The sequence below is a fragment of the Pongo abelii genome, chromosome 9 (genome assembly GCF_028885655.2).
Source record: "Pongo abelii isolate AG06213 chromosome 9, NHGRI_mPonAbe1-v2.0_pri, whole genome shotgun sequence".
Lineage (NCBI taxonomy): Eukaryota > Metazoa > Chordata > Mammalia > Primates > Hominidae > Pongo > Pongo abelii.
In genome coordinates this window covers 255000-268563 of record NC_071994.2, presented here as the reverse complement: position 1 = coordinate 268563, position 13564 = coordinate 255000, and the positions used below count along the sequence as shown (strand labels likewise).

At 65.4% G+C, this 13564-nt stretch overlaps 1 protein-coding gene across 4 annotated transcripts; it reads right to left on the bottom strand.

Annotated features, from left to right (window-relative positions):
- Positions 1 to 234: 234 nt before the first annotated feature.
- Positions 235 to 11571, bottom strand: B4GALNT4 (beta-1,4-N-acetyl-galactosaminyltransferase 4). 4 transcript variants are annotated; one of them, XM_054524024.2, is made up of 20 exons: positions 11416 to 11571; positions 9243 to 9403; positions 8699 to 8791; positions 8512 to 8607; positions 8343 to 8433; positions 8168 to 8268; positions 7950 to 8017; positions 7637 to 7715; positions 6441 to 6507; positions 6197 to 6331; positions 6014 to 6123; positions 5783 to 5883; positions 5606 to 5706; positions 4630 to 5536; positions 2303 to 2586; positions 1985 to 2138; positions 1802 to 1874; positions 1559 to 1712; positions 1051 to 1177; positions 235 to 684 (listed from the first exon to the last, which is right to left on the bottom strand). In XM_054524024.2, exons 1-20 carry the CDS (start codon positions 11525 to 11527, stop codon positions 561 to 563), a joined length of 3138 nt encoding a protein of 1045 aa, XP_054379999.1. In that variant the 5' UTR covers positions 11528 to 11571; the 3' UTR covers positions 235 to 560. The 4 variants fall into 4 exon arrangements, with proteins under 4 accessions (XP_054379999.1, XP_024097126.2, XP_054379997.1 ...); XM_024241358.3 differs by having other exon boundaries at positions 9243 to 9346; XM_054524022.2 differs by lacking the exon at positions 11416 to 11571 and having other exon boundaries at positions 9243 to 11328.
- Between the last annotated feature and the right edge of the window lie 1993 nt (positions 11572 to 13564).

Genomic DNA, 13564 nt, shown 5'->3' with positions numbered 1-13564 from the left:
ATGTCTGTTATCAGTGGGCACAGACCCCGTAGACACAGGGCGGAGGAAGTTGGAAGCCCCCTCCCCACAAGGCCTGGCACAGAACCTCACAGGCAGGAAGGGGAAAGTGGTCTTGGGGTTAGGAGAAGGAGGGGTCCGGAAGGGCTGCAGCTGGGAGTCAGGAGGTTGTGCTCACGGTCCCCCAGGGGTGAGGACTCTACCTCTCAAGAGAACAGGCACAGAGGACAAGTCAGAACTAAAAAAAATATTTCATTTCATTCTGAATAAAAAACAGAACAGACAGAACTCTTGGAAATTCTGAAAACAATGTCATCGCTACAGCAAAATTTCACAGAAATCATCGCAGAGTGGGGACCAAGGCCAGGCCCTGACCCGCCGTGAAGGCTGCCTCTCCAGGGAGGGGCATGACGCAGGCGCCCAGTGGGCCAGAGAGGGGCAGGCACAGGTGGTAGCTGTGCTCCTCTGATCAGCCCTGCCGGGTCTCTCGGGACCAAGCTCAAAGCCCAGCCTCCAGCAGCTGCCTCGGGACTCCCACCGGGGCTGGGAGGGGCTGCCCGTCCTCAAGACGCCCCCGTGTGAGAGCCCTTCCTGCTGCGGACGCTCCACATGCCCCTCTTGGAGTGGTAGTGGTGATAGAAGTTCCGCAGTCGGAGTCGCTCCACCTCCAGCCCTGCCTGCAGGACCCTGGGGCCGGAGGCAGAGAGGTGGTCAGGACCCCGGGGCCGGGGGCTGGGGGTGTCAGAGCTGCCTCAAGCCTGCATGGCCCCAGTGGGAGGATGGGGGCTCAGGACCACCCAGGGCCTATGGGATCAGGGGGCAGAGCTGGTTCAGGGTTGTCCCTGACCTTGCAGGACCCTAGGGGTGAGACAGGGTTTCAGAAGTGATGTGGGTGGAGGGGTCTCTCCGGGCCTACAGGATAATGGGAAGACGGGGAAGGGCAGAGTTCTCTCAGCATGTGGGTGCCATGGGGGGCATAAATCCCCCTTCCCCATTCAGAGGAGGAGGATGCAAGGGTCAGGGTGTCACCTCTGGGGAGTGGGGAGGGGTCACCTGTCCAGGAGCTCCCAGTCTTCACCCCCCCACTGGTCTCGGAACTCCTCCGTGTTCATTCCTCCGACCCGGTCAAAGTCCGACTTGTAGATCCCAAAAAGGCCAAAGCCGTTCACCTCCCAGTAACCTGGGGCGGGAGGGTGAGGGGTGCTGCCCTTCAGACCAGGTCCTGCAAGGCTTCCCCCCTGCAAAATGCCGCTAGGAGACCTCGGGAGGGGTCAGGTGCCGGCTCCCATCACCCCGGGGGCTTCCGGGAGTCATCCGGTGGTGCCGGGTCATGACCCTGGAGCGCGGTGCATAAACCCGGGATACTGGAGGAGGTTCCTGGGGCCCCCGGCATGGCCCTGGGTGGGCTGGTGCGGGGGGACTGGGGCTCTGGGCACTACGGGGAGCACTGATGGACTCCCAGGCCTCCCCTGGGGATTGAGAGAGGCCCCGGGTTCCTGGACTTTACCGCCGCGGTTGGTGGGAACCCTGGTATCACAGGGTGGGGCGCTCGGGGCCTCACCGTGGGGGTCCCGGGGCGAGCTCCCGCAGCTCAGGCGCATGACCACGGGCGCGAAGGCCAGCCTGCCCTCCACGCAGTGCTTGCGGATGCCGTCCAGGATGTTGGGTGGGAAGTGGATGTGCAGGTCGCAGAGGAACACGATGCTGCTGGCGTCCTGGGGGGTGCGGGAGGTCTGAGCCCCGCCCTCCGCTCCTCCCCGGGCACGCCCCGTTTTGCTCCCCGACCCCCATGTGGCCCTCGGACCTCTACCGCGTCCACTCCCGCCTGCAGCCCGGCGGAGCGCTCGAAGTTCCCAGTTCGTCTCAGGTACTGGTACCTGGGGAGGGGGAGTCACAGGCACGATCTCTGGGTGTGGGGTCAGGAAAACCCACCTCCCGGGGAGGAAAGCTGCGCTGGGTCCGCCCAGGTGGAAATAGGGGCCGTTACCGGGGCAGGCGCGCGGCGCGCAGGGCCCGCTCCACGTCCATATCCTCGCTCTCGAAGTCCACCAGGACGACGCTGAAACGCGAGTCCCCGGTGCGCGCGTGCAGCGCGGCCATGTCCGCCAGGAACTGTGCCACCCACCGTGCCTGGTTTTTCACTGGAGGAGAAATGGGGGGGGTGGCGCTGAGCCGACGCTGACTCTACGCTGGGGCCTCCCAGCTCCGAAGAACCTCATCCCGGACACTCACACCCTTTCCTAGTCATTAGGGTCCATGTTCCTCCCACGAGGTCTCCCGGACACCCCGAGCCCGCCCTGCGAACCTGGCACGATGAAGTGAACCATCACGTCCTGGCGCCAGGCCAGGCGCAGTGGCCGGCAGAGCTCGGGGCGGCCGTCGGGGCGCACGGAGGCGGCGGGAGCAGGCTCGGGACTTTCTGCGTCTGCATCCCCCACGCGGGCTCCCGGCAGCCGCAGGAAGACGTACTCGGACAGTCGCAGGCGGCCGCCCCCGCGCTCCTGCAGCTCCAGCTCCAGCAGGAAGCGACTCCCTCGCGCCGAGTCCCGGCGCTTCTCCACGTTCACGATGCGCAGAAGCGCGAAGCGCCTGCAAGGCTCGGTGGTCAGCCGGTACTAGGGCTTCCAGCCTGCACCCCGCCCGCAACCCTGGTCCGCGCTGGCCACAGAAACTCAGCCGACTTGGTGTTGGCGGAGGCTGCGGGCTCCGCGGCACAGCTCCTGCCCCTCCAGGCAGGCCCAACAGGCAGGTCCACCTTCCAGCCACCCCCTCCAGGGTCGGGGCAGGACTGGGGGCACACCAGCGAGACCAGGCCCGTCCTCACCTCCTCGCGGGCCTCCTGGCCACCATTCACGTCCCAGGTGACGTTTATGACATGCCCGCCTGTCCTGTTACCCCCTTGCTCAGAAACCTTCATGAGTTAGCCACCGCCCATAGGACAAGGTTCCAAAGGGCTTTTGTGGCATTCTAGGACCTTAAGCAGTTTCGAATTTGTGGCCTTCAGTCTTCCCCTCATACTGGGATAGCAGACTCCTCCTCAGGCACAGCCACTGTCTCCTCTCCTTTGTCCTGAGGAGTCCCCTGCCTGGGATGTTTGCCCCAGCCCTCCCAGCCACTCTTCTTCCAGGCCCTGGGTCACCTCTTCTGAGAAGCCCCCGACCGTGCCTTCACAGCACCCCTTTCCCCCGGGCAGCAGCTCCGCTCCTGTCCTGATCCCCGAGTGGAGAAGGCTGCTTCAATGCCGGGAGCCCGTTCCTGGCCCCTTCCTCCTCATTCCGCTCGGCGGAGAACCTCAGTTTCCCTCCACTCTGCTCTCCTCAACTGAAGAAAACAGGACCCTGCCCTAGATAACGGTTTCTCTTCAGTCGGCCTCACGTCCTCCCTTGGCAGTCTGTGCCCTTCACTGGGGGACGCTCACCTGTGTGACAGCCGAGGGTCCGAGGCCTCCCTCCAACTCCTGTCCTTCCCCACCCCAAAGCCCTGAGTGTCAGGGACCTCCTGCCCCAAATGCTCCTGGTCTCTCTACACTGTTGCTCCTTGAGCTACACCCAGGTGAGCAACGGTGGGGCCACAACCATGACCTTCCCATGAGGACCCCATGGAATGATGAGCTGCTCTCAGGAAGCTTAGAGCCAGGGGCAGGCATGCCCTCTGAGGCACCTAGAATCCAGCTTCCACCGCCCAGGGCTCCAGGCCACACAGCCGAGGTCCCCGGCCCGGGCGCAGGCCACCCACCACCTTCCCTTCCCTTCCCTTCCAGGCAGCGGCACACCTGTCTGCACCCAAACCGGTGGAATTCCTGCTCTGCTTGCAACTTTCCAGCACGCACACAAGAAACAGTCGCGCGCAGCTCTGCCTCCATCCTCTGCCCCTGCCTTTGCTCTGCTCGCAACTTTCCATCACACACACGAGAAACAGTCCCCGCTCTGCCTCCATCCTCTGCCTCTGCCGCTTCCTGTCATCACTGTGCAACTCCTAACTCGCCTTCAAGGATGGGCACAGCAGACGCTGCCTCTTCTTAGAACTCCACAGGCCTCCCCAAGGCCAAATTAGACTCCCCACTCCCGCCCACCAGCCTGCAGGGAGGGCAGACAGCACTAGATTCCTGGGGCCTCAGGGAGACCAGAGGGGCCAATGGGGCAGAAGCCCTGCACCCTCCTCTGCAGTCAGGTCCTGAGAGTCTGGGAACGCCCAGGGGCACTGCGAGGGGAGAGGAGGAGGGGCCCAGGCGTCCTGAGATTTGCCCTAAGTGTCTCTGCCTGGCCCCGGAATGGGGCTGTCTGCGCAGCAACTGGCTGCGACTGACGCCGACCTCTGCAGCTTGGACTCATCCCTGGGCCTAGGTCCAGGATGACAGAAGTGGGGTTCACAGGTGCAAGGACGGGGCGCCAGCCCTGGGTGGGGCTCCAGGGAGGTCCCTGAGGCTGGACAAGTGCCCAGGCAGTCAGGACACCGGGAAGGAAGGGGAGAAGCTGGGGCTTCCCTGGGGTGGGGCGCGGTGCCTCAGCCCCCAGGCCGGTACACCACTGGGCCCTGGGGAAGGTCTGAGGGGTTCACCAAGGCCAAGACCTCCTCCGCCCGGCTGTCCCCGCCCCCACAACCGCCCTGGCGCGCGTTCGGCCGCCCCCATACCCGCCGTGGCGCGCGTTCAGCCGCTCCATGTACTGAGCGGTCACGTCCACGGCCTCCGCCTCCGGCAGCTGCAGGTTCCCCGAAACGTTGCACCGCAGGTCGTTCCAGTCCGAGCGCAGCAGCTCGAAGTCCACGGCGCCCACGCTGAACGTGCGCTGCCAGTCGATGGCATCCTCACGCCAGCGTCCAAGCGCCGGGCCCGCGGCCTCCTCGCTATCCTCCGACGCGGCCTCGTCGCCGGGGGCCCCATCGTCCTCCCCTTCCTCCTCCTCTTCTCCCTCCCCGGGCAGCTGCGGCCCGGACACCTGGGACAAGCTCAGGAAGGAGGTCACGGGCCGCGCTTCGGAGGACAAGTTTGAGTCCACTGTGGGCGCCGCAGGTCCCAGCGTGCGCGCCTGGCCCTCCCGGCCCCCTTGGGTGGCCTGCGCCCGGGCTGGGGACCTAGGCTGTGTGGCCTGGGGGCCGCCGGTCCTGCGGCCGTGGGGCCGGGGTGGGCGTGGGGGCGCCCGCAGCTGCACTCTGGGCAGAGGCCTGGGGTGCAGGAAGACGCCAGGGAACGGCGGCCAGGGCGCACGCGGCGCTGGGGCCCGGGGGGATGCCCGCTGTCCCGGCCGCACCCTGGTCACGTACACCTTTGGGGGCGGCTGCTCCGCTGCAGGGCGCGGGGGCGGAGCTCGGCCCAAGAAGAGCGGCAAGGGGCGGGCGGCCCTGGCGGCCCAGCTCAGGGCCCGGGAGTGCCTGGGGGTCCCCTCATCCCGGGGGCGGGGAGGGGTCGGCGGGGCTGGGGTGGCTCCCGGCTCGGCAGGGGCCTCTGGGGCGGGGGACTGGGGGCTGCTCCTGGGCGGGGCCTCCTCAGTGGGCTCCAGGCTGTCGAGCAGCTCCCCCTCGTCCTCGTCGTCCAGGAAGTCTGCGGGAAACGCGGGTTAGAAGCTCCCTGCGCAGGTGGGTGCGGGCCGGGGGCGCTGCGGACACTCACCGTCCGGGTTGAGGAAGAGGAAGGCTCGGCGCTGCACCTCCTCTTCTTCATCCTCGTCCCCCTCCTCCTTGTCCATCTTCATGTATTTATAGAACCCAAACCTGGGGCGCGGCGGGGCATCAGAGCCGAGTCCCGCCCCGCCCGCCCCGCCCCGCATTAGCCCGGCCGCGCGCCCACCTCTCCAGATACAGCGGAGACTCGCGGTAGAAGCACTTGTTGTCCGTCTCCATGTGGGTGAGGCGGGTGTAGTCGTTGGGATAAACGAAGGACAGGTACACCTAGGGGGTGGGGGGTGGGGGGCGCAGGGCTCAGGGCTCAGGGCGAGGACCTCCCGGGGCGGCCTCCCAAGGGGCTGGAGAAGGCTCCGCGGAGTCCCGGACGGGAGACGGGGTCTCCAGCCGCACTCACAAATTGCAGTCCCTGGTATCTGGCTATCGGGAAGTCCTTGACCACGTAGGTGGGGGCGTAGGCGCAGGGCTCCAGCACGTTCTCCAGGCTCGAAGATTCCATGCGCGGAGCTGCAGGAGGTGCGGTCACAGGGTGGCTGGGGCAGGCACCCCCGCCCTCGCCCCCGCGCGGGCCCCCTCTCACTGAGGAAAAAGGTATCCCTGGGATCTGGCCGCAGCATGTCTGCACTGGTCTCCTCCTGCGGCGGACGACCCCCTACGTGGCTGGCTGGAGACTGGGGGACGTGCGCCACGTGGTCCATCTTCAAGGCTGACTCATCTGGGGGCAGAGGGGTTCCAGGGAGTGCTCAGACCCTCCTCCACTCTTCCCGCTCACACCCAGAGCCCATCCCGAGGAGCCCCACATCCCCAGAGGCGTCTGCTCGCACCTGTGTACAGGGAGATGTGAGCAGAGCTGATGACCTCGAACTTCAGGCCGGGCAGGAAAGCTCGCCACTGGGGGGCAGAGAAGGTGGGGGTCAGGGACAGGGCCGTGGCTGGGTCCAGGGAAGAAAGGGTCTACCCTGGCTCAGGGCCAGGGGACTAATAGGACCAATCCCTTAAAGGATGCAGGAGGGGAGATGGCAGAGGGGTCTGGGGGGTTCCAAGAAGGGGCAGCAGGGAAGCTGGGGAAGGAAGCCCAGAAAGCTGAGGGACCCTGGGAGCAGTGCCAGACCCCGCCATGCTCCCTTCCTCACCTTTCCTCCTCCCTCCCTTCCTCCCTTCCTCCCTCCCTCCCTCCCTGAGGCCCCCCAACCCCACCCATTCCCAGTGAGGTCACTGCTGGCCCCCTAAGGGCCAGGCTGGACACCCCCTCCCCCACTCTACCCCCACCACCAAGTTAGGGCTCCAGGGGCTGTCTCAGGCCCTTCTGTTCCCACCTCATCCTGGGGCCTCCACAGACCACCCCAAACCCGTCTCCAGCCTGGGCCCTCTGCCCAGCTGAGCTGGGATGAAATGTGCCCTCCACACGCCAGACACAGGCACCATCGTGCTGCCGCCCATACCCACCAGGCTGCAGGCCCTCTGCCTTGCTGTATAACCCCTTCCCCCCTTCCCCCATCCATCCCCACAGCCACCTCCCTGGGTTTGAGGACCAAAGGCCACAGTAAAAATCCTTCCCCCAGGCTCTCTCCACTCTGTGGCCAGGGGTTTTTTCCTGGAATGCAAATCCAATGGCCTCATTCTCAGGACAAAGCCCTATCTGTCCAGAGTGGTGCTCAGGCCCCGCCTGATCTGGCCACCAGACCCCTCCTAGTCTCGAAGACCCGGTTCCTCTGCTGGGTCTCTTCCTTCGCTGTCCTTGTGGTCTGGAATTCACCCGCCGTACATCCCACCCCAAACTCTCTGCCCCCCACATCTCCCTACTGAATGTCTCCATCCTCTCAAGACTCTATTCAAAGGTGACTCCTAGTGAAGCCTCACCGAGCCCCCCAGGAGGGCAGAGCAGACCCTCCTGACCTCAGGCCCATGGCCCTGACCATCTGCTTTGTCAACTCTGGGACGGGGACCCCATTGCGGTTGCCCTGCAGGGAGGTGGAGGGAGTGGAGTCTCCAGAAGCTCCTGGGGGAGGAAGGCACTCACGCCCACTTCCACGTGGTCCGAGCCGCGGTCGTCCTGCTTGTGCAGCAACTCAAAGTAGTACCTCCGGGAGGCCATGAGCCTGGGGACACGAGGAGCAAGGGTTGTGCCATGCGCAGGAAGCTCAAATGAGTGGAGCCAGGGAAGGGGGCAGGTGGCTCCCACACCCCTCAGGGCTGGCCCTCAGGAGGATGGCAGCTCGGCTGGGTGGGTGCTCGTGCAGTGTGTGTGCAAGTGTGCACAGGATAAGGAGACAGTGCGTAGCCCCCTCTCACGAATACACAAGTGCATGCACATGCACCCCACAGTCACTCACCGCCTGGGCTTGGACACCTGGGAGCTGAACTTGGTGAATTCTCCAGGCGCTGTCCACTCGGAGCCAGTCTGGGGGGTGATAGAGCAGGGGTGGTGGGGGGGGGTTGTCTCTCCCTGGGGACACCAAACCCATCGGGTCCTCATTCCCAAGAGGCTGGTGGGCACAGGTGACTGAGCTGCAGGAGGCCTGGGAAGACGCCAGGGCTGGGGTGGGGGTACCTTGCCCACAAAGGCCACAAGCTGGGCAGCAGCGGGGCTCTCGTCCAGACTCAGCCAGAACTCCGAGTTGTCGTCTGAGGCCACGGAAAACTGGACGTCTCCTAGTCCACAAGACTAGGCTCAGGGGGGTGGAGCCTCACGACACCCCTCCCCCGGGGTACCCTCACCCCCGTACCGTCCCTCGCTGGGTGGATGAAACCAAAAATACGGAGTCCATAGTTCTTCCACTTGGGGGACACGGCCAACTTCTTCACGGTGGTGCGAGTCTGGGGGAGCAGTGACTGTTGCTGTCGAAGCCCCCTGCGTGCCCTGCCCACCCTGCACCCCCCAACCCCGGCACTCACATGAGGGAACAGCGGGAAGTGCAGGTTCCTCCTCAGGTGGCCCACGGCGCCCCCACACCAGTCCTCAAACACGTGCAGGTTCACCTGCCCCTTGTACTGGGGATTGGGGGGCCTTACCTTCTGCACGGCCCGCCGCCCCCCAGCCCCCACCCTGCCTCCCAGCCCATTACAGGCCAAGCCAGCTCACCTCCTCCCGCCATGGGGGTGTCTGATGGGTGAAGTTCAGTGGCAGCTTCCCAGCCCCCCCAGGAAACAGCATATCTAGGTCCCGACCTTCAGGCTGCAGGAGAGAAAAGGCAACGGGGTCAGGGCTGGAAGGGCAGGGAGGAGGTCACACACACCAAGACAAACCTTCACAAAGACCCCTTCCAACATGTATCCACACAGCCCTAAATGCCTGCGAGCCCACAGCCAAGCAAACCCTGATGCATGGCACCTGGCACATACGCTCAGACACCCTGGTCACTCTAGCCCAAGCAGATGCTCGGCCACCCCACACACTGACCGGCCGGCACATTCATGCACCTGCTGCAGCCCCCAGACACAGAGCTGCAGATAGGATGCCTGGTGCTGGAGCTCACACAGACAAGCCGTGCCATGCCCCACATGTCCTGTGTCTCATGCTCCCCTGCTGCGTCCTCCAGAATGGACAGGTTCTCAAGACACAAACACACAAGTGGCTTCGGGGTCTCGTCTCCGTGCACACGTGTTCTCCCCAAGGCCCTGCTCACCGCCTGCTCCTCTTCATGGCTCTCACTGGAGTCCTCAGCCCTCTGTGTGGATGGTGCAGCGTGGACCCCCCGGCCATCGGTCACACTGGTCAGCTTCTCACCATCTGCAGGTGGCACGTGAGGCCTGTCTCGGGTGCAGGCTCTCTCCAAGGCCATTCCACCTGCTGCTGGGTTCAGCTGGGCCAGGGACCCACATGGCCAGAGCAGGGCAGGGAGGCTGTGGTGTCTCTCGCTAAAGCCTCTCCTTCTCATCTGCTTCCTCTGCCACCAGATGCCCCTTCCCCCAGCGAGGCAACTTCTTCTACACCCCACCTCTGGTGGGGCAGCCCAGGCCGAGCCTTCCAGCAGGCTCTTCCCAACCTCCAGCAGGTGTGAGGGAGGAAAGCTGGGTACGCCAGCTGGCGTGTGTAGGCACCCACATGCACCTCCATCTGGCCATTCTTGTTGAGTGGCTCTGCCTCCAGGAAGACCCCAGGACTGCCCTGTGCACTCAGCACTTTCTCTGTGTGCTGGAGTGTTCCACGTCTGCCTCCCTTACCAGAACTGAAAACTCAGGGTTAGTGCCAGGGACTGTAGTCAGGAAAGCTGGCACTGTCTCTCCTGAAGGATTTGAGCTCTCAAAGTCTGGACTGAGGAACAGGCATGGATGCTGAAGCCCAGGCACGGCCCTGGAGCAGAGGGTGGCCCTGGATTGAGTGTCCTTGGGTAGGAGGACCAGGAGGGGCAGAATTGGGGTGAAGAGAAGCATCCCTACAGATGTTCAGGTCCCAGGGCGTGGAACCCCCTGGGGCCGCAGTGGGGATGTCTAGGTCCTCAGCTTAGGGAGGTCCAGGAAGTGGAGAGGGCTGGGGTGCAGAGCTGGCCTGCCCAGGCTTGTGGGGAGGCAGTAGAGATGTCCACAGGCAGACCTGGGAAGGGCCCCCCGGGGCTCCCCTGACTTTGGCCCCAGGTCCTCCGACAGAACAGTCTGCTCACTCGCCCTCTCCCTAGGCAGCTGTTGGGCTCCTCTGGTCCTGGCCCTGACCTCAGAGGTAGCAAGTGGTACAAGTGCCCTTGGGCAGAGCTAGCTTAGCCTCAAAGGGTCCTTGGAAGAGGGGTCCCTATGCCTCCGCCCCCTCCTGGTTGGGCTTAGACCCCTGCGCTGCTCAGAAAACCACAGAGGCACCTGCAGAGGGGGCTGGTTTTGTTCTGTGTCACTGGGCCAGCTGTGGATCCTGCCCTGTCTGCTGATAGCTGGGGTGGGGCTTTTTAGGGATTCAGCAGTAGCGGGGGTCTCTTGAGGGTGTGGAAGCTGTGAGGTACATGGGTTGGGACAAGCCCCAGACCCTTGGCCTGTGTGGGTCCAGGTGTCCCAGCACAGGAAGAGAAGACAGGCAGGCTTTGGCAGGTGGAGTGGCCCAGGTGTCCCCAGCCAGTATCATTGTTCTGCCCCCTCAGGACACCTGGCTCCCTGGAAAAGGCTCAGAGGCAGCCAGCTGGGGTCTCTCCTGGTCTGAGCATGGCACTAACCTCCCTCCTCCAGAGGGGGCATTCTGCCCCTTCTCCCCCCACCCCACCCCCAGGCTTTCATCTGCGCCTTCCTGTCTGGAAGGTGTATGTCAAAGATCACCATCTCCAGGAGGCCCTGCCCGGGATGGCTCACCGTGACCCCATGTGCTTTGTTTGTGGGTTGGGGTTGGGAGAGTTTACTCCAGGCTCCCCAAGCTGGGCCCCATCCCCACGCATGGACCCCCACAACACTGGCACAGTTCACCAGGGCGCCCCCGCCGGGAAGCGTCCTGGCTGCACCGGCCACTTCACCAAGCCCCGGCCCGGGTCCCCAGCACACAGGGAAACTGAGGCCCTGCTAAGCGGGCAGGGGGTGGAGGCGAGGCCTGAGAAGGCCTCTCGGAAGCCTCAGCAGGGTCTAGGGACAGACACTTCCCCAGGAGCCCACCGTCAGCCCCTCACTACCGGATCCAGGCCAGATCCCAGAGTCAGGGACCCTCTCTGGGAGGGTCGCGCGCGTCACTGCCGACGTCATCGAGCGTCCGGGCCGAGCCGAACCGCGCCCCCTCCCCCCAAATCGCAGAGCAGGGAACAGCGGGCGGGGTCTCCGGGCGGGTCGGGCCCAGCGGAGACCCCCGTGCGGTGGGAGGCCCGGCCCGCGCCCCCCGCGCCCCCCGCGCCGTACCTCGCCCGTAGCCCAGGTGCACGTAGGTGAGCCACGCGGCGCAGCTCAGCAGCAGCAGCAGCAGCAGCAGCTTCATCTGCTTACGGATCTTCTTCACCGGGAGCCGCGGCATCGCGGCCGCCGCGCCGGCCCCAGGCCGCGCTCAGCGGCGCCGCTGCAGCCCCCGGCCCCCGCCCGCCCCGCGCCGCATCCCCGGCCCGCCCCGCCGCGCTCAGCGCCCGCGGCCCCGCATGGTCCTTTGTCCGCCGCGCGCGGCCACCGGGTGCGGCCGCGACCCCCCCAGGCCGCCCTCGGCCGCGGGCCCGGGGTGGGCGGCGGGGGCGGCTCCTCGCGGTGCCCCCCGCCCGGCCGCTCCCGGCTCCGCGCTCCTGGGGCGGCGGCGGGACCGAACAGCATCCACGCCGCGGAGCTGCCACCGCGGATCGGGCCCCGGCCGCGCGCGGAACCAATCTGGCCGAGCCAGGCCGCGGGGAGCCAATGGCTGCGCGCGGGGCGGGGTGCGGGGCTGGGGGAGGCGGGGCGGGGCGCGGGGTGCGGGGCGGAGGAGGCGGGGCGAGGGGAGGCGAGGCGAGGCGGGGCGGGGTGAGGGGGGTGAGGGGTGCGGGGCGGGCAGGGATGCGGGGCGAGGGATGCGGGGTGCGGGGCGCGCGTCCACCTGGGCCACGGAGCGCGGGGGCGCGGCACACAGACGCGGGGCTGGGAAGCTCTGGGGCTCGGGGACCGTGGGGGGCGGAGGGGGATGGGCACGGCCCGACTGGGAGCCGGGGCAGCCTCCCAAGAACAGTGACCCGAAGGACTGGAGCCAGACAACAAGGAGGAGGGAGGGGAGGGACCCGGGGTCCTGGGGGGCGGGGAATGGGGGTGGGGATGGGGGGGCGAGAGAGGCTGGGGGGCCCCAAGCACCGGCTTCAGCCCAGAGGTGGGAGTCGTTGCGGGATCTCAGCCTGCAGGGCTGGGGCCGCAGGGGGCCGAGCTGTCTGGGCGGCAGGAGGGGCCCCAGCTGGTGGCCCCCGCCCCACCGAGCGCGGCCTGAGGCGGGTGACCGTGTTGTGCCTCTCACCGGGACCTTGTCCCACTTCGTGCCCTTTCTCACCTGGTCTGCACCAACCTCTGCCAGTCCCTCTGTCCCCCCAGTACTTCCCTTGTCCAGCTGCCAGCGTGACCCTACTCTTCTCCTTCTGTCTGTTCAGCTGTCTCTGGGTGTGTAACAAACCACCCAGCCTCAGTGCTGTCCAACAGCAGCGTTCCTGTGTTCCTGTGTTCCTGTGTCCTGTGGGTCAAGAACTCAGGGCACTCGGGGACAGCTCCTCTCTGCTCCTCCAGGTGCTGGCCTCCGGTGGGAAGACGTGAGTGGTGGGGCCGGCTCCGCGGGACAGGCTGGAGCCATCCAGAGACTTCTGCCCCAAGCCAGTGCACCCTCAGCAGGAATGGCTGGGCTCACCCCGGGTGGTTGGCCAGAGCACCTGCACGCTCAGCTGCCAGGGGCAGCCTCCCGGTCCAGCACACAGAGTGAAGCATCTTGGAGTCACCCACCAGGTTTGCCACATGCTGCCACGGCCACCCAACTTCGTGGGTTGTGGGGACATGGACCCCACCTCACAATGGAAGATTGCCCAGAAGTTGCCTTCTTATTTTAAGACCTCAACTCCATCCCTCCTTCCCCTCCATCCTCCTCCCCTAACTTCTGAGCACAGAAGCAAGCTGGTTGCATCCTGCTGTTCATACCGGCCCTTAAACAACACCCGGTCTCTCAAACCTTCCCCCACCCCATCAGCTCCTCATCTCCTGCCTCCTGCAGTCCACTTTCCATATTTCTGTTATCTGCATATTCATTAAAATATAGTACCCCACTCCTTTTCGAGACAGGGTCTCACTATGTCTCTTGAAGCTAGAGTGCAGTGGTGCAATCTCAGCTCACAGCAGCCTTGACCTCCTGGGCTCAAGCGATCCTCCCACTTCAGGTTCTTGAGGAGCTGGGACTACAGGTACACGTCACCATGCCTGGCTAATTGTTTTTTTTTTTTTTTTTTTTTTTGAGACGGAGTCTCGCTCTGTCGCCCAGGCTGGAGTGCAGTGGCGCTATCTCGGCTCACCGCAAGCTCCGCCTCCCGGGTTCACGCCATTTTCCTGCCTCAGCCTCCCGAGCAGC

Excerpts from the sequence above, each read along its gene's own strand:
- B4GALNT4 (XM_054524024.2), bottom strand. The coding sequence starts at position 11,527 with ATGCCGCGGCTCCCGGTGAAGAAGATCCGTAAGCAGATGAAGCTGCTG. Across the intron at positions 5,707-5,782 it reads TCTCCGCTGTATCTGGAGAG|GTTTGGGTTCTATAAATACA; the intron begins GTGGGCGCGCGG and ends GCCGCGCCCCAG. Across the intron at positions 1,713-1,801 it reads CGGGAGTGGACGCGGTAGAG|GACGCCAGCAGCATCGTGTT; the intron begins GTCCGAGGGCCA and ends CGCACCCCCCAG.